Source organism: Mytilus galloprovincialis, chromosome 8 (genome assembly GCF_965363235.1).
Source record: "Mytilus galloprovincialis chromosome 8, xbMytGall1.hap1.1, whole genome shotgun sequence".
NCBI lineage: Eukaryota > Metazoa > Mollusca > Bivalvia > Mytilida > Mytilidae > Mytilus > Mytilus galloprovincialis.
This window is the reverse complement of record NC_134845.1, coordinates 95,253,177-95,274,133: the sequence shown is the minus strand read 5'-3', so window position 1 is coordinate 95,274,133 and position 20,957 is coordinate 95,253,177. Positions and strand designations below refer to the sequence as shown.

Genomic DNA, 20,957 nt, shown 5'->3' with positions numbered 1-20,957 from the left:
AATATAAGACAAGAAACATATATCATATCACCTAAAATAGGTGAATGTCAGAGTCAGACGTCAAATAACTAATATAAGAAAAGAAACATATATCATATCACCTAAAATAGGTAAATGTCAGAGTCAGACGACAAATAACTAATATAAGAAAAGAAACATATATCATATCACCTAAAATAGGTAAATGTCAGAGTCAGACGACAAATAACTAATATAAGAAAAGAAACATATATCATATCACCTAAAATAGGTGAATGTCAGAGTTAGACGTCAAATAACTAATATAAGAAAAGAAACATATATCATATCACCTGAAATAGGTGAATGTCAGAGTCAGACGTCAAATAACTAATATAAGAAAAGAAACATATATCATATCACCTAAGAGTCAGACAACAAAAAACTAATATAAGAAAAGAAACATATATCATATCACCTAAAATAGGTAAATGTCAGAGTCAGACGACAAATAACTAATATAAGGCAAGAAACATATATCATATCACCTAAAATAGGTGAATGTCAGAGTCAGACGTCAAATAACTAATATAAGAAAAGAAACATATATCATATCACCTAAAATAGGTAAATGTCAGAGTCAGACGACAAATAACTAATATAAGAAAAGAAACATATATCATATCACCTAAAATAGGTAAATGTCAGAGTCAGACGACAAATAACTAATATAAGAAAAGAAACATATATCATATCACCTAAAATAGGTAAATGTCAGAGTCAGACGACAAATAACTAATATAAGGAAAGAAACATATATCATATCACCTAAAATAGGTGAATGTCAGAGTCAGACGACAAATAACTAATATAAGAAAAGAAACATATATCATATCACCTAAAATAGGTGAATGTCAGAGTCAGACGTCAAATAACTAATATAAGACAAGAAACATATATCATATCACCTAAAATAGGTGAATGTCAGAGTCAGACGACAAATAACTAATATAAGAAAAGAAACATATATCATATCACCTAAAATAGGTAAATGTCAGAGTCAGACGACAAATAACTAATATAAGACAAGAAACATATATCATATCACCTAAAATAGGTGAATGTCAGAGTCAGACGTCAAGTAACTAATATAAGACAAGAAACATATATCATATCACCTAAAATAGGTGAATGTCAGAGTCAGACGACAAATAACTAATATAAGAAAAGAAACATATATCATATCACCTAAAATAGGTAAATGTCAGAGTCAGACGTCAAATAACTAATATAAGAAAAGAAACATATATTATATCACCTAAAATAGGTGAATGTCAGAGTCAGACGTCAAATAACTAATATAACAAAAGAAACATATATCATATCACGTAAAATAGGTGAATGTCAGAGTCTGACGACAAATAACTAATATAAGAAAAGAAACATATATCATATCACCATAAAATTGGTGAATGTCAGAGTCAGACGTCAAATAACTAATATAAGAAAAGAAACATATATCATATCACCTAAAATAGGTGAATGTCAGAGTCAGACGACAAATAACTAATATAAGAAAAAAACATATATCATATAACTTTAAATAGGTGAATGTCAGAGTCAGACAACAAATAACTAATATAAGAAAAGAAACATATATCATATCACCTAAAATAGGTAAATGTCAGAGTCAGACAACAAATAACTAATATAAGAAAAGAAACATATATCATATCACCTAAAATAGGTGAATGTCAGAGTCTGACGACAAATAACTAATATAAGAAAAGAAACATATATCATATCACCTAAAATAGGTGAATGTCAGAGTCAGACAACAAATAACTAATATAAGAAAAGAAACATATATCATATCACCTAAAATAGGTGAATGTCAGAGTCAGACGACAAATAACTAATATAAGAAAAGAAACATATATCATATCACCATAAAATAGGTGAATGTCAGAGTCAGACGTCAAATAACTAATATAAGAAAAGAAACATATATCATATCACCTAAAATAGGTGAATGTCAGAGTCAGACGACAAATAACTAATATAAGAAAAAAACATATATCATATAACTTTAAATAGGTGAATGTCAGAGTCAGACAACAAATAACTAATATAAGAAAAGAAACATATATCATATCACCTAAAATAGGTGAATGTCAGAGTCAGACGTCAAATAACTAATATAAGAAAAGAAACATATATCATATCACCTAAAATAGGTGAATGTCAGAGTCAGACGACAAATAACTAATATAAGAAAAGAAACATATATCATATCACCATAAAATAGGTGAATGTCAGAGTCAGACGTCAAATAACTAATATAAGAAAAGAAACATATATCATATCACCTAAAATAGGTGAATGGCAGAGTCAGACGACAAATAACTAATATAAGAAAAAAAACATATATCATATCACCTAAAATAGGTGAATGTCAGAGTCAGACGTCAAATAACTAATATAAGAAAAGAAACATATATCATATCACCTAAAATAGGTGAATGTCAGAGTCAGACGACAAATAACTAATATAAGAAAAAAACATATATCATATAACTTTAAATAGGTGAATGTCAGAGTCAGACGTCAAATAACTAATATAAGAAAAGAAACATATATCATATCACCTAAAATAGGTGAATGTCAGAGTCAGACAACAAATAACTAATATAAGAAAAGAAACATATATCGTATCACCATAAAATAGGTGAATGTCAGAGTCAGACGTCAAATAACTAATATAAGAAAAGAAACATATATCATATCACCTAAAATAAGAGATTGTCAGAGTCAGACGTCAAATAACTAATATAAGAAAAGACACATACATCGTATCACATAAAATAGGTGAATGTCAGAGGCAGACGTCAAATAACTAATATAAGAAAAAAAAACATATAACATATTTCCTAAAATAGTTGAATGTCAGAGTCAGACGTCAAATAACTAATATAAGAAAAAAAACATATATCATATCACCTTGAATAGGTGAATGTCAGAGTCAGACGTCAAATAACTAATATAAGAAAAAAACATATATCATATAACTTTAAATAGGTGAATGTCAGAGTCAGACAACAAATAACTAATATAAGAAAAGAAACATATATCATATCACCTAAAATAGGTGAATGTCAGAGTCAGACGTCAAATAACTAATATGAGAAAAAAAACATATATCCTATCACCTAAAATAGGTGAATGTCAGAGTCAGACGTCAAATAACTAATATAAGAAAAAAAACATATATCCTATCACCTAAAATAGGTGAATGTCAGAGTCAGACGTCAAATAACTAATATAAGAAAAGAAACATATATCATATCACCTAAAATAGGTGAATGTCAGAGTCAGACGTCAAATAACTAATATAAGAAAAGAACATATATCATATCACCTAAAATAGGTTAATGTCAGAGTCAGACGTCAAATAACTTCTAAGAATGAGACGTTGATTTACAGGAAAGTTGTTGACAACAAAGGTTATATATTGAAAGGCACATATATGATTCATCATGTTTTTATCACATCTTTAACATAAAATTAAATTGTATCAAAAGAAAAAAAAAACTTGCTTTGTGCTTTACATAGATTTGTTTTTCAAATGTTCTTGTTTTATTTCATAATGAACTTTGCACTTGTACTTAGTTTTTTGTACTCTTCCGAAAGAGAACTACATAATATCACACATACCTGCATTCACGGCATCTGTATCTGTATTGTTTAGCTGTTGTTGTAACTCTATAACAAATAACATATTTATATATTCTCAAGGGAGATGTCTGACTTTAATAGCATTTTTTTTATATACATATTTTAACGTAACTACTTATTTGATACTCACCTTTAATTTTGCTTAGACATTTTACTCTCATATCAATATTCTGCGCCACAATTAAGTGTCATTGTATGCCTTTGATGTCTTTTCAGAACATGAATACTTTAAGGTATAATATTTTGGAAACTTAAACTGAACGAACTACATATATAGAATAAAGGACTTTTTACTTTTGATACTGACTTTCTCACAGTAAAATATCAGGTGAGCCCGAAGTCAGTATCAAAAACAAAGAGTTCTTTATTCTGTTTATCGGGAATTTAAAACAAAATAAAAATCACTACAATAATAGAAAAAATAACAAACGAACTTCTCTTTTCGCGTCGAATCACGGCGAATCACACGTGACGTCAAAGGTTACACTACGTCATTTGAAATTTTGTCACAGTGCAGTAAACATGGCGTTCTCTTGCACAAAGTATTGAAAATAAATTATTGCTTGCTTTTCATTAATATTCTGCTTTGGACATGACACTAACAATGGCATATTTAATAGTAGCATAACGGTAAGTCAAGTTTATTTTTCACAAAACATCACCATAGTGATCAAAATGATGCGATATGAATCAGCAGATTTTTAATCAATGTAAGCTGACTTTAAATAAGGGGACGACCATTTGAAATTCTGGGAGGGGAGGGAGGATTTTGAGAATAAATATGTCAGCCTTGATAATCTCAAAAATAAATGTTTTTGTTCTGTGGTAGTTTGAAAATAAATTACCGGACTTGCGATGTATTGAACATAAATTAATGGGCAGGTCTAATCGAAAGTATGAGATGGCGCCAGATTCTTCATAAATTCATATTTTTCCCCCCAAAAAAATTGAGTTCCCATATCTTTTAATAATAAAAGTATATAAATATTATTTAAATATACTTGCAATGTCTGAAAATTGGTTTTATTTTAATTGAGGTATATTGTCTCAAGTAATCTTACCTCACTTTCTTTTTAACAGGGCCGTAACTACCGCATGTAGGAAATTTCAAAACCAAACGCTTGTCTCCATATCAAATTGTGTTCACGGCAAGTGCCTAGCAAGAAGCAAGTTCTGCTTTTCTAAGACGTAGCCCTGATTTTTCGGGATCAATGTTTCTTATTTATTGGTCTTTTGTTCATTGACTGCCCTTCTGTATTCTGCTAGTGTTGCATTCCTTTTGTAATCTAGTAATTTTGTTACGAACAGCAGCCAGAGACTAAACTTTTTGAATTCCATTGCACAGTGGTCTTCTCATGTTGTCCATGTTGTCCCGAGAAACTTAAGTCTTACACTGAATTTATACATTTTGCTTTGAGACAAAAAAATACTGTCAAACAGTTATTAAAACCAAACTTGCATTTTCAGATTAAGAACGGGCCTTCGGACCACCCAGAAAGCATGATTTTGCATCCTTTGTTCTATAGCTTCTAGGGCCTTCAGTGGCTCCAAAACCCATCCAAAAACATTGTGTCTGGCTCAGTTCGTCGAAATGTGTTTTTAAAAGGGGCTAGTTACAACCAAACTTTACTATTATCTATGTATGTATATGCAGTTGGGAATATAAAAAAATAATTTCTACAGAGTATGATGATTAATTTCTGATTAAATGGTACATAATGACTTGCCTATACATGTAGTATTTATATTTAGAATAAACAAATCATTTAAAAATTTTAGGTTTTGGAATATAATAAATATAGTTGGGAAACTGAATAATCAGTCCCTTGCTTTAATGAAAATGAAAAATCGTGTTTCAATAGTGCAGAAAATGAATACTATGTCCTCTTAATTTACAAAAATAAATAACCGATCAAAAACAAATCCTCTTGCCCCTCCCCCCCCCCCTCCCCCACATAATATCAAATGGTCGTCCCCTTATCCGAACAAGCTCATTTCCTGTCGACTTCATAATTATTTCAAACATTCAAATAGGCGTCACTAAACTTTTAGCCTAGAATTCTTGCTATTTCAAAGTAATGTTCATTTATTTTCAACACGGACCAGAAATATGAGACTTGGATTTAAAAGGTGTAGGTGACCCGAGTCACAGTTACCCCTTATAAAAGCTACAAATCTGGTCAAAGCAGACTTTTAAAGCTTGGTGTCCCCGGTTAACCCCCTTTTTAAAATTATCCTAGATCCGCATATATCACGGTTTACTTTTTTGTTCTTTGTTCTATGAATATTGACAATAAAATCACCTTTTTTAAAATTTCATTTGATGGTCTCACAAAAATGTCGAAAATGCATAAATTTCATTTCTATTCTACCTTTTCTCATGAGATAACGGTATCTTTTTGGTAACTATTTGTGTTGCGTTTGAATATGATTTGTAACACTATATAGTGATTAAACAGGTAAAACAAATACTTCTCAAGAAACAGAAAAAGAAAACTACTTGGAACAGCACCAGGCTATGTACTGGTATCGTATGAATAAAAACTCAGCATGGACGATATGTTAGTTGTACCTCATTTAACGCATTTTTTTTAAGAGTCTATCGGGTTTTTCATGCATTTTCTGTTCACATTTTCACAACAATCGTTCAAAAAGGCTAAACTGACTCTGTGAAAGTTTCAAACAATGTTTCATTCGCGAAAAATCTCGTGCGTTTCTATGAAAACAAATATCACGCGCAATTTTGTGAATGACAGGGGAAAGTAGATCCTTATGCGTTGCATTCGCGCATGTCATTTGCGTACTAACCCAATGATTGTTATATCCCTGCCAGTTCACTGATACTGACATTATCAGCGAGTACACATCAAAGGGAAAAATGTACAAATTATCGATAAATAGAGAATATCATATGGCTTTTTCAATATCGCATCCGTATCAACCCGAGACACCAATATAATCCCAAGAGCTCTGCTCGAGGGATTATATTGGTTGAGGGTTGATACGGTGTGTGATATTGAAAAAGCCATATCATATACACTTTATTATATACATATATCTCAAGTAGATGTTTTTATGTGACATAACGTCATACAGATAAGGAGGATTGAAATGACATCATACAGATTAAAGGTTTGACATGACGTCATACAGATTAGAGTTTTTGCAACAGTGACTGCAATCGATGACGTGACGTCATACAGATTAAAGGTGTGATAAAACTTTTGCAACCGTGCTGATATCGATATCATCACGGGTGGCTGATACAGCACGCTTGCCATTGATTGTATTACACATACAATTTATCTGTATTTACTACTAAGTATATAATAAATACTAACATTACGTATCATGCTTATGTATCATGTGGATGTCATGCAACCCATTAGCCTTAAAATCAAAAGTAAACCATATGTATATTCTAAAACCAACGTCGCTAAAATTAGATGTTAACGTGCAAAACGAGAACCAATTTGATAAAGCAATTTACGGTACTGTCAAATCACTGAATGGTTTTTTAGGGTTTGTTATATAATACAAGAATGTCTACAAGAGAAAGAAACAGTATATTATACGCGCGTTTTGTTTATATCACATTCATCGGTTCCAGAAGAGTCAAACCTAGGTTGTTTGATTGGTTGTATTACTGTAGCAGAAGAGTTGAACATGGAAACGAGAACAATAGAAGCAACTATGTTTAATGTCAATTATAAATACATACCTGACGTTGTCCTGGGGTTTTGGGTTTTCTTCTTTTTTGACAGTTTCTCTGAGAAAAAATAATGATCTTATTAACAATTTCCTTCTCATCTTATATCTTAAAATTCTAAATTAATCTTAAAATAAAATAAAACAGTGTATGTATAAATGTAAACAAACCGACTTAGATGTGTTAAGATAACCAAAAATAACGCAAAATAGTTTTTGGTAAAAATTGCATTAAAATAACTTGTTTTCCTATTTCACTTATCCAGGTACAAAAGGGGAAGTATAATACACACAGTCATATGAAATAGTGGTTTTCTTTGCGTATGCCCTGCCAAAACTTTTTCCTTGTGATTGATGTGATTAGAATTTGAAAATAAAAAGTAAAATTACAAAAATATTGAACTCCAAGGAAAATTCAAATAGGAAAGTCACCAATCAAATGAGAAAATCAAAAGTTCAAACACATCAAACGAATGGATAACAACTGAAAAGGGCATAGATCAAATTTAACATCCTAACTAACATTATACTTGTTATTTTAAGTTTTTTTTATTGTAACTTGATTTGTTGGTCAATTGTGAGCAATTATAATGACAATATTATCAAAAACCTAAATATATTCAACGTATTTGACATTTTGTCCATAAGACATAAAAAAAAACCATTATTAATATAACGACGTCTTTTTTTGTTTTAGTAGCTAACCTTGATCCTACTAGAAATTTTAACAAATTCCGAATCACCCTTTCAGGAATATGACAGTTGTTATCCATTCGTTTGACGTGTTTGAACTTTTGATTTTGCCATTTGATTAGGGACTTTCCTTTTTGAATTTTCTTCGGAGTTCAGTATTTTTGTGATTGTTACCTTTTACACATCTGGATATTTAATGTCCAATAGTAGATACTGGAATCCTGATTTGTACTGGATTTTAATTACTTGAAGTATAAATCAGAATTCTAATTAGTAGATATTGAAATTCAAATGTGTACTAGGCAGAGATTGGTCCGATTACTTTCAATGTAATCGATTAAATTACAATTACTTTAAGAATTGTCCGATTAAATTACAATTACTTTAAGAATTGTCCGATTAAATTAAATTAACAATTACACCATTTCTCAATGAGTCTGATTAAATTAATGATTACATTGGCAAAGTAATCATGATTACATCTAATTACAATGAATTTCAAATTTACACATTTGAAAGATGTAAAAGAAGAAAGGTAATTACTGTAGCATGTTTTGAAAAAGGATTTTATTTGATATCATTTTCTACACTAGGAAATATGACAGTTTCTATTCATTAATTTGATGTTTTGAGCTTTCGACTTTCCATTTTGTTATTTTACTTTTTACTAATTGATAACTTCAAAATTTCTTCAATTTGATATACAACAAAGATTCACAACATATATACATGAACATTTAGTTGCTGGTTATGGACCTTTAAACTTTACCATTACATAGTTATTACTCTTTGAAATATTTTACTTCGTCTACATTAAGCTTTGGTTATTGTTTTCTGATATCTTACAGATTTTGTATGTATTTCAGTTATCAGTCAAAAACATATCTAAATTGTAAAAGTATTGTTTAATAATCATTGCATTTTACAGGTAATTATTTATACCAACATAGTTGTCACAATTTTTGTTTGTGCTAATTATATAAATTTACTTTTATCTTTTATCATAGATTCATAGAATCAATATTTTATAATAATATATTGCCCTAAGTACATAATATATAATTGAGATAAAAACATACTTTAATTGGTCTCCTACCTGTCAATTTAAAGGTGACAATAATCACAAAATTAACAAAAGGATTATTATTTAGGTTACAGAAAAGTAAGACACTGAAATGTCTCGCCTTCTTTGCTAATCATTGATATGATGCTGATAGTCCTAAATATAAAGCTTTATTACAACTGTCATTAGTATTAGTATTAGATAAAAAGACAAAAATTCAAAAACCTGACTTTAACCACTGAACCATGAAAATGAGGTCAAGGTCAGATAACATATGCCCGCTAGATATGTACACCTTACAATCATTCCATACAACAAATGTAGTAGACCTATTGCATAAAGTATGAAAAAAACAGATCAAAACACAAAAACTTATCTATAACCGATGAACCATTAAAATGAGATCAAATGACACCTGCCTGTTGGACATGTACACCTTACAGTCCTTACGTACACCGATTATACTAGACCTATTGATTATCTGATATATGGACTTGACCATCAAAACTTAACCTTGTTCACTGATCCATGAAATGAGGTCAAGGTCAAGTGAAAACTATCTGACGGGCTTAAGGACCTTGCAAGGTACGCACATACCAAATATAGTTATCCTATTACTTATAATAATAAGAAAGAATTTAACATTACAATAAATCTTAATTTTTTTTCAACTGGTCACTGAACCACGAAAATGAGGTCAAGGACATTGAACATGTCACTGACGGAAACTTCGTAACATAAGGCCTCTATATACAAAGTATGAAGCATCCAGGTCTTCCAACTTATTAAATATAAATCTTTTAAGAAGTTAGCCACCGCCGGATCACTTTACCTATGTCGAGCTTTCTACAACAAAAGTTGCAGGCTCGACAATAAATAAACTCATCATAGATACCAGGACTAAATTTAGTATATACGCCAGACGCGCGTTTCGTCTCCAAAAAAGTTGAAAAGGCCACATAAAGTTCAAAGTTGAAGAGCATTGAGGACCAAAATTGCTAAAAAGTTTTGCCAAATACAGCTAAGATAATCTATGCCTGAGGTAGAAAAGCCTTAGTTTTTCAAAAAATTCGAAAATTTGTAAACAGTAAATTTACAAAATAACCATATCAATGACAATTCATGTCAGCACAACAAGTGCTGACTACTGGGCCTGTGATACCCTCGGGGATTTAAATCTGCACCAGCAGTGGCATCGACCCAGTGGTTGTAAATAAACTCATCATAGATACTAGGACAAAATTTAGTATATACTCCAGACGCGCGTTTCGTCTACAAAAGACTTATCAGTGACGCTCGAATCCAAAAAAGTTAAAAAGGAACAATAAAGTACGAAGTTGAAGAGCATTGAGGACCAAAATTCCTAAAAGTTTTGTCAAATACAGCTAAGGGAATCTATGCCGGAGGTAGAAAAGCCTTAGTTTTTTTCAAGAAAATTCAAAAATTCGTAAACAGTAATTATCAGATAATCATCTTTTAATTGTGAATATACGTATAATATGTTTTAATTAGATTAACTAGGACTTTCAATACTGTAACAGTTTATTTTTATAGAAGTAAATGAATCTATTGAGCTTAAACTATTATTACCGTGAATTATTTACAATAAAAACGTATGTTTAATGAAATATTATTCCTTGAAAAAAATCAGAATGTTTAGCCTTTCGCCATGTTCACTTTAAATCTGAATTATATCAGCAATCCAGATTTTTGAATCCTATAAATTTGTTATAAATATTATTCATATTTATTTAATAAACATTAAACTCTTGGTCTAAATTGTACTCATTAACCTCAAATAAATTTAATGATTCAAACACATTATAATAATAATCGTTATCTTGAGATGTGTCAAAAAGTTTGAAGCTGTCTTTGTATGTCCAGATATAACACCTGTACAACTTTAAAATGTTAAAGGAATTATTTCGATTCTAGTAGAACAAAAACGTTATTTTTATAGGTCGAAGCGTACAAGAATACCGTAGGAATGTTTAGCTGTTCCAATTTCCTCCGAAATAAACGTGTACAAAATATACCGAAAAAAGGATTCCGCAATGGAATTATGATAGAAACAGATTTAAAAACTTTTGATAAACAATTTTAACATTTATTATTCTAAAATAAAACAATTAGATATCAAACAAGTTTTTGTTTCTGTTCAGAGATTTCTTTACGTCACAGCTAATAACGATGGTGTAAAAGACGGTTGACAGTTGCATATGAAGGTAAGACACATTTATTCTTTATTTATCACGTGAATATGGATTGTTCCCCCAGTGATTGTAGCATTGGTGAAAATGTTTAAATCAGACAGTGGAGCTGGCTTGAGTTATTCTATTCAGATGTGGCACTTGATTTTGTTTTGTTTTCAATTAAAGCTGAATCAGAATTTGCAGCCCTGTAGTTTATTGGAAAGCTCTCTGTGTTGCTTGTCAGTTGGACCTTCAATGTAGCTATCCAAAGATGTGACATTTCGGTGTCACGTCACAGACCCGGTCATCGACCCCTTGCTTTTTTCAATCCTGTTGCCACAGTAGCTCTCAGGCAGTGGTTTGTATATCTTACAAATAGACCAGCTTCTTTAGATATTCTTGATCATCATACTGGCCACTTTGTTTTTGTCAATAGGTTTAGCAGCATACCATACAGTTGGTTTGGGGTACTGGAGTGCTTGCTGAAAAATTGCTGTACACCCTTGACTTATCTTTTCTAGATAAAAGTCCAAGCTTATCACTGGACAGTGAATGTCCCCCGGTTAAGCGTACATTCTTACGTCCCTTGAGTTTTCTTTGGAATCTACACCATGGTGTGCTTTGTCGCATTCATTGTAAGTCATTTTGTAGTATTCTTGACCTTTGTCATCTTTAGCATGTTTAGATTTGGCACAAGATGTTTTCTTTAAATCAGCAAGCACCTCCTGTCCCCTCCTTCCAAAATTGAGCATAATGTCCTAGAAAACTTTATTTTTGAGAGTTACTGGTTGATCAGTACTGAATATACCACTGGAATATAGCTTTTGAATATCACCCTCAGCTACAGCCTGTTCATGTACTGGTATATCTTTCCCTTCCCTTTTCATTTTTTTCATCATACCCGTGATTACATGATTTGATGGCATGAATGATTTGTCAGTAATTATGTTAATGTCGCGATTATGAGGAGGACCAGTTATATGCCTAGAAATAGCAGATCGAATTCCGACGAGTGCTTACTTTGAATAATCATTGCCTTGTTTGGTCTGCAAACTTGCATAACAGAGGGGCGAAAGATTCCAAAGGGACGGTCAAACCAATAAATCTAAAACAAACTGACAACGCCATGGCTAAAATGACAAAGACAACGAACAACAGCATACATGACACAACATAGCAAACTAAAGAATAAACAACACAAACCCCACCAACAAACTAGGGGTGATCTCAGATTCTACGGAAGGGTAATCAGATCCTGCGCCACATGTGGCACCCGTCGTGTTGCTTATTAGATCCCAAATCCGGTAAATAGTCTAATTCAATAGGTCACATTCATGGAAGGGAAGGGGATTGAAGTTACGACGTAAGGAATATATCCGATATCATTTGTGAAATGGTTATTTCATAACGGTCAACCAACTCGTGATGGCGTCCGTAAAATCTACGAAGGGATGATTTCAACTTCACCATTTGCAACTCTTGGTTTAATAGCTTCCTTGTGAGCAGCAACCCTCTATCCAGAAAATCATGATAGGAAATGCAAGCACGGGAATATCGTATCAATTGGGAGATATATACCCTGTATGCAGGTGCTGCTGGAATGTTGCTACTTAGAAATGGAAAGCTCACAATTGGAAAGCTGAAAATCATCTCTTTTGTCGTAAAGTTTTGTTTTCAACCGACCCTCATTTACATTTTAGATGTAAGTCAAGAAATGAGGCCGACTTAACTGTATCTGTAGTATCCATTATATCTAGCTCGATGGGATAGATGCGTTCCACATAGTCACCAAATTTTGAATTATTTAGTGAAAGAACATCATCTATATAGCAGAAAGTAGGATTAAAGGATATTGCTAACTTCTTATCTTTCTTCCTAAAAAGTTCCTGCATGACGTCAGCCTCATAATAACAAAAAAACAAGTTGGCAAGTAGAGGGGCACAGTTTGTTCCCATTCGAATACCGACAGTCTGTTGCATAAAAGTAGCACAATCTGTCATTGAGGGTAGTTTCATCTAGTTCCTCAAAACTGCTGCGTTATTGTTTTCAGTTATCCGATCCAAACTGAAATTATGTGTACCATTTTTTAATGTTATCAAGTAATTCTTTAAATATTTATTTTCAATTGTGATGAATTTTATATGGGTATAATTAATTTCAAAGACATGATTCATATAAGTAAATAACAGAGGACTGCATGTTTTAATTTAGCGTTTTATGCTAAAAGCATGTTGTTGCTTGTGCATACTGTGTACATGTAGACTAGAGCGACCTACGTATACATGTACAGTATTATATCAATCTTTTTATTTAGACAACAAATTTTGCTTTAATTCTTAACAAACCATTAAACCCTGGTAGTATTTTTGAAATACACTTATGGGGTTCGATTCCCCACCAGGGTGTTTTGTTTACTACTTCAGCATGCTCATAACTGTTATAATATTCTTTAGTCTATTTTTTTTTAAGTATGCTTGCATATATGATAAATAACACTATCTTAAGTACATTTTAATTACGCATCTTGACAGTGACAACTGAAGCACGTCTCATTTAATTTTAAGAATACTACATTTTGTAATTGGTATCATTTGATTTTTTTCAATTTCGTATTATTTAAGTTATAGTCCCTAACACTGAGCAGTACATTTTATGTTTGAAAACGGTAAAAAACGTATTGCTAGGTTGCTGACTCATTGACTAATACCATTGCCTCACGATTTTCTAACAATAAAATGCTTTTATTTGAGACCAATTTACCATCAGCTTATGGTTGTATTTTCCCTCTAATGTTATATTTTTGCATTTTATGGTTTTTACCTCTTTAAAATTTTACACCCCATAATGTCTGCTGATTTGTTCTTTGCTCAGTTCTTGCCAGCGATAACTTTTCAATTTCTTCTTTGATATGCAACTCCTTCAATTTTGGCTTTTTGGCAGGTGGTTCTTGGTTTATACAGTTCGCAGTTAAGTCTTCATCAATCTGAGATAGTTCCTAATCTGACTGTGACTGTTCATTATTTATCAAAATTGAATATGGTGTCCTCTGTTAAATTTGAGAAAACTGAATTGACCCTTTCATCACATATCTCGTGTCTGAAAACCCTTGTTGTTCCTCTATCAGCCATAGATTGTAGTATGTACTGCCTAACAGCATTTTGTTCCATGACGTGGTCTGTTATTTTATAAGATGTCCCTTTATAATCTACTCTGAGTCCAATTTTCGACGGCGATACTGTGTATCTATTCATTTTGACAGCAGACGATGAGTCATCGAAAATGTGCATTTAAATGGGAGGTTTGCTAAATGGACGGTTTGTTAAATGGACAGAACAGCCATAAAAACGATGCCGATTGCAGCCATCTGTAGACATTTTCATATTAAATAAGCTTTTAAAAACTACTAGAGGGAAATTATATGATGTTTTATGTCCATAACTAATAGATTTTATGTAAGCAGTTAAAATATATGAATTTCATGAAGATAAAAATGAAAACAACGAGCATGCAAACAGTTAGTTTATGCGCATGTGTCAAACATATGTTTTGTGCTAATTAGTACACAACTTTGTTTACAAAGCGTAATAGGGACGTCATATTAGAATCAAAAAGTAATCAGGATTACAAGGTATTTTGACATGTAATTGATTAAATTAAATTACATGTAATCAGATTTTTGGCTGATTAAGGATTACAATTACAATTACCCCAAGGCTGGTACTAGAATTTTGAACCCTACTGAATTTAAATTTAAACTGTAAACATATATTTAGGAGTCTTTAAGGTCAACCCAGTAATTTTCTTGTTTTATAACTCATGAAATGCTGGTTATTTTAATCAATGATCAGAGAACACTGCCAATTTGAATAACAGTGTATACTGGCATTGCATTATCGCATATACTATTAAATCTGCAGAACATTGATTATCTGAGATACAAATACGTAATATAATTGAAACAAGAAGCGGAAGATGCCATAACTATTCAACCCTTTACAGTCGAAAAGAGACTGCTTATATACCAAAATTCATATGAAAAAAGAGGAAAAGACAATAAGAGTTTTCAAAGCATTTTCATAGAATCAATAACTAAGAAAAAACTTACCCAAATGTTAGTTCCCCAAACAGTTTCCCTATTTCTCCCTCTGCTACTGTTTTTTTGTCATATTTCACTGATGGCATACTAGGAATCTGAATTTCTTCTTTTTGATCGATTTGTGACTCTATTTGTTTTAGTTTTTGTAACAATTTCGTAGTATCTTTTATACCCTGGATGTCTTGATACAACTTATGTTGCTCCTTTGCCTTATCCAAAGCTGTTTTTAACTCATTGCCAACAGACTGTAAGGTTTGGACATTCCTTGTGTCTTTCTCCTTCAGCGTGTCAATAAGAACTTCGACTTTCGTATCAATCATCTCTTTCAAGTGTCTGCCTTCTTCTCTTATAGCCTGGATGACTCCCTTAACACCAGTCTGATATTTATTTGACCCTTGGTCAATATCTGCTATCTTTGACTGCAGGTTTCTCATCTTCATATCGATCAGCTTTTTTACCTCAGCTTTGATTCCTTCAGTTGATTCCTTGATTTCAGCAAAATCATGAGATTTGTGTTTTTTAATAGCACATATCTTACAGACTGGCGTACTACATTCCAGGCAATAATATATAAAGTTTTCATCATGTTCTTTACAATATAGTTTAACTTCCGGGTTTATATTTGGACCACTCAGAAATGTGTGACTTTTCGTCATCTTTGTCCGTAAATGCGATATTTTACATCCATCACAGAACAGCTGGTCACACTGTTCGCAGTAGTTATGTCCAGGACTAGACATACATATCTCACACGTTTTGGACGCAGCCTGTGCCATCTCAGTTAGCTTGCGTTAATTTATCTATTGAATAAAATGAAAATTCATTTAAAAATATCATAAAACTCCAAATTCAAGTAATGTAGATATCGTTTGTTAAAATAATACTTCGATTTTGTTGTGGGATTTAACAATGGGGTTCCATGCAAATGACACATTCCTGTCACGACTTTCCAGCAACAAATTACAAATTTTGTATTACGCTTGTGGCTAATCTGATGTCAATAGAAACATATATTTACATACTATAAATTGCTAAATTGATGTTTTTTTTTAATTTATTTAATTTATTTAATTTATTTATTTTATTTTATTTTATTTATTTCATTTATTTTATTTGTTTTATTTATTTTATTTATTTTATTTATTTTATTTATTTTATTTGTTTTATTTGTTTTTCTATTTCATCTATATTATTTTTTTTACTTATTCTAGTTATTATTTTTTTTGGGGGGAGGGACACAGAGATATCTGTATCAGAATGAACATTTATTTTTACAGTTCTCTACAAAGTTGCATAAATAAGAACCTCGCATATCAACTTTTGAATAAAACAGTCCACTTCGGTGTTGACATGAATATCAATAATGTGGTCATTTTTATAAATTTCCTGTTTACAAAACTTTGAATTTCTCGAAAAACTAAGGATTTTCTTATCCCAGGCATAGATTACCTTAGATGTATTTGGCACAACTTTTTGGAATTTTGGATCCTCAATGCTCTTCAACTTTGTACTTGTTTGGCTTTATAAATATTGTGATATGAGCGTCACTGATGAGTCTTATGTAGACGAAACGCGCGTCTGGCGTACTAAATTATAATCCTGGTACCTTTGATAACAATTATGATTCTTATTTCCTGAAACTACACGTATTTTTTTTCTTGTGAGACAACTCTTTCCAAAGGTATTCTGAATTGCTAATATTATGTGATGTATATAAATCATGGTGTTTGAATTGATTGATGATTGGTATTTTGTGGTCTTATGTAACTGAGTATGTCGTAAAGGGGTTTGTGTATTATTGAAGGCAGTATGTGACCGTAAATTGTTAACTTTTGTGTCATTTCATCTTCATCTTAATACTCCATCATTCCCTTTTTGTTTTATATCGTATAAGTTTGGTGATCCAATAACTGTGCACCACTTATTGCGGACCTGTTTTTGTATTGTTATGAGTTACAATTTATGACAAAAATAAGCAAAGACCCATCGAAACAACATCTGATAAACAAATTTAATAATACTTTTAGATATTTGGATGATATTTTGGATCTCAATAATGACGACTTCAGTATGTATATTAATGAAATTTATCCTGTTGAACTTACTTTAAATAAAACTAATACTAACAATGACCACTGCCCTTTTCTCAATCTTGATATCTATATCACTAATGGAAAGCTGAATACTAAAATTTATGATAAAAGGGATGATTTTTGGTTTCCTATCGTTAATTATCCGTTTTTAGATGGTGACGTTCCCTTGTCACCATCTTACGGTGTTTATATATCTCAACTTGTACAATTCGTTCGTGTATGTAACAATGTTTTAGATTTTAACGAGAGAAATTCATGTATTACTGAAAAATTATTACACCAGGGTTTTCGATATTACAAACTAGTCAAAACATTTACTAAATTTTATCATCGTTATAAAGACATCATTCGTAAATATAGCTCAACATGCAGACTTCTTATACGTTCAGGTATTTCACATCCAATTTTTTTATGGAAATATTCTTTATAAAGCACAAAGGTGTCAGTATTCACCTCAGAAACTTACAAAACCTTTGAATAGACTTATTAAGAAGGGATATAATTACGATACTGTTGTCAAGTCATTAAAGATTGCATATTTTGGCGTTAATATTAAGTCACTGATAAGGTCTTTGCATCGGAACTAAACAAATTTATTCTAAAAACAGTTGTTGGCATGATACGGGTTATGTTCTTCTCATATATGTTATGATGGTATGATACTAAAACCATAACGGGAAGGATTGTGTCTGATGTTCATATAATGAAATCATAATCTTTCAGTCAGTTTAATTGAAGTCTAGCTGGCATGTCAGTTAACTGCTAGTAGTCTGTTGTTATTTATGTATTATTGTCATTTTGTTTATTTTCTTTGGTTACATCTTCTGACATCAGACTCGGACTTCTCTTGAACTGAATTTTAATGTGCGTATTCTTATGCGTTTACTTTTCTACATTGGTTAGAAGTATAGGGGGAGGGTTGAGATCTCACAAACATGTTTAACCCCGCCGCATGTTTGCGCCTGTCCCAAGTCAGGAGCCTCTGGCCTTTGTTAGTCTTGTATTATTTTAATTTTAGTTTCTTGTGTACAATTTGGAAATTAGTATGGCGTTCATTATCACTGGACTAGTATATATTTGTTTAGGGGCCAGCTGAAGGACGCCTCCGTGTGCGGGATTTTCTCGCTACATTGAAGACCTGTTGATGACCCTCTGCTGTTGTTTTTTATTTGGTCGGGTTGTTGTCTCTTTGACACATTCCCCATTTCCATTCTCAATTTTACTTATTCTAGAAAAAAATAATACGAATTACAAATTGTTCGCACTTTATTCTAGCTAGTTCATTCAGATATGTAGCTATTATCACATTGACATGATACTGATAAGTCATCGATATTAGACGAATCTGTTTTGCAAGCATCTGATTTTAATCGAAAGATATTTGACAAAAAGTTATAACGGCTTCTGATAACTAAGTTTGAAAACATACTAATTGTTTTAACTCCATCATATTAATTGATCGTCGAAAATACACATATTTGTTATGAAATTTCCATGCAAACAAACATACACACAAAACACTTATTAATTATATGATAAAAATTGAGGAGAATGTATGATTAACATCAATATTTTTAATGTAAAATAGAAGAACATTAAAGGTTTAGATTTGTGATGATCGAGGTCAGCAAATGTTGATACAGGTAATAATTAACTGATAGCAAAACTCTTACAATTTTGGAAACTATTAAGATTTTTATTCGTTATGATAGCCCATAAAAAGAGGTAAAAATTGATGAGTCATGGGAATATCATCAGACTTGTGCACTTTCAGAAAGCCGTAGCAAAAAAAGACATGCATCATCACATAATTTTTTTCTTCACCAATAATTCTTTTTACAGTTATATCAACCAAAAAATCCGGTCAAGAACTTGACCAACCCTATAATTTCAAAGAAAACTATCGGTAAATGTTACTAAACATTATAAACCTAAATAACCAAGTTTTGAAAGCTCCGATAGCAGAAATGTTTAAGGTCAATCGCATTAGTCGATTAAAACGATAAAAGATAAACGTTCAAAAGTAAATGTATCTATATAGTAAAAGTAATGGAATAGCAACCAGTTTGTAATTTATGACTTTTATGACGCCACTTCTAGCTCTGACGTCTCTGCGTCAAAATCATTCGTGAATTTTCAAAAAATTTGAAATTATTGTAAACGTAACGTATCAATAATGGCAATGCATTAGAATTGGAATAACAGTACTGTAGTCGAAAAATCTCCACCGTCATTTTTTTTTTTGCATTTGCAATCATTTACACAAATTGACGCTTTATTCCTAAAAAAAAACAATAAAGTTTGTACTTTTACTGAACTGATATTGCTTCCTGTTGACTGCCTTGCAGTTGTTATTTAATTTAGCTATATTATGATAGTGATAAAATGCCTTGTAAAATTCAGATTAGCCTTCAAAATGAAGTGCATGGTAGTTCGTAACTTTAGAGACATACTTTTAAAGATAAAAATCATGTGATCTAACATTGGCCTGTTTATTACTATCTTAGAAAAATTCTTCTTAATGAATTTCATGAAATTGTAAAAGTTTTTAATAGTTTTACAAACTGATAGAAAAAGGTATTTTAATTTTGAAATCAAGATACCTTCTAGGTGATGTGCCACAACATTGAGGTTTTATTCTGAAAATTGTAAATCATAATTATGTTGTACGCCTTTATCAATAATGGCTTATGTATACGTTATATACTTAACTTCGTCGGTTATAAGCATTTTTCATCAGTCTGTTCCAATTGACTGGTGTATATCTTTTTGTTTATCTTGAATGATTGAGTAATGCTTCACTTGAAAAGTATATACGATATTGCATTGATTTGTATTGCATTGGTATTTGAATAAATAAAATAGAATAAAGTGTCTGAAAAATTTCCATTTCAGACAATTTCATTATTCCTCTTCATCTGACAAAGGTCTCCCTATTGCCTGTTTGTTTAAAGACGGTTTATATAGTTGGCCTTCAAATATATGCCTGACGAATACTTGCTGGGAAGTCTATACATAACCCATCATTCATCGATGTGTTCATAGTGACTGTGATTTATGTATTGTTGAAGTGTCGTTCCTATATATTTGTAAAAAGGGCGATTCGATTTTGCAGAGGGGAGATACTGCACAGATGTTTCACCAAATTTATAGTAAATCTAATTTGAGCAAATGTCAACGAAACCGAACATAAAACAGACGGTAAATCAAACAAATTTCCACTGAATTTCTTCCTTTTCCATACTGTGGCTTAATTTACTCGATTTCATTGAACGTTAATCTTCTATATAAATAAAGGCAACAGTAGTATACCGCTGTTCAAAACTCATAAATCTATGGACAAAAAACAAAATCGGGGTAACAAACTAAAACTGAGGGAACGCATTAAATATTAGAGGAGAACAACGACACAACATTAA

At 31.5% G+C, this 20,957-nt stretch overlaps 1 protein-coding gene across 1 annotated transcript; it reads right to left on the bottom strand.

Moving 5' to 3' along the window:
• Positions 1–7,055: 7,055 nt before the first annotated feature.
• On the bottom strand, positions 7,056–16,241 carry LOC143043847 (E3 ubiquitin-protein ligase TRIM71-like). The gene is made up of 3 exons (XM_076216029.1): positions 15,455–16,241; positions 7,415–7,462; positions 7,056–7,083 (listed from the first exon to the last, which is right to left on the bottom strand). The coding sequence occupies exons 1-3, from the start codon at positions 16,219–16,221 to the stop codon at positions 7,056–7,058; spliced, it is 843 nt and encodes a 280-aa protein (XP_076072144.1). The 5' UTR covers positions 16,222–16,241.
• Between the last annotated feature and the right edge of the window lie 4,716 nt (positions 16,242–20,957).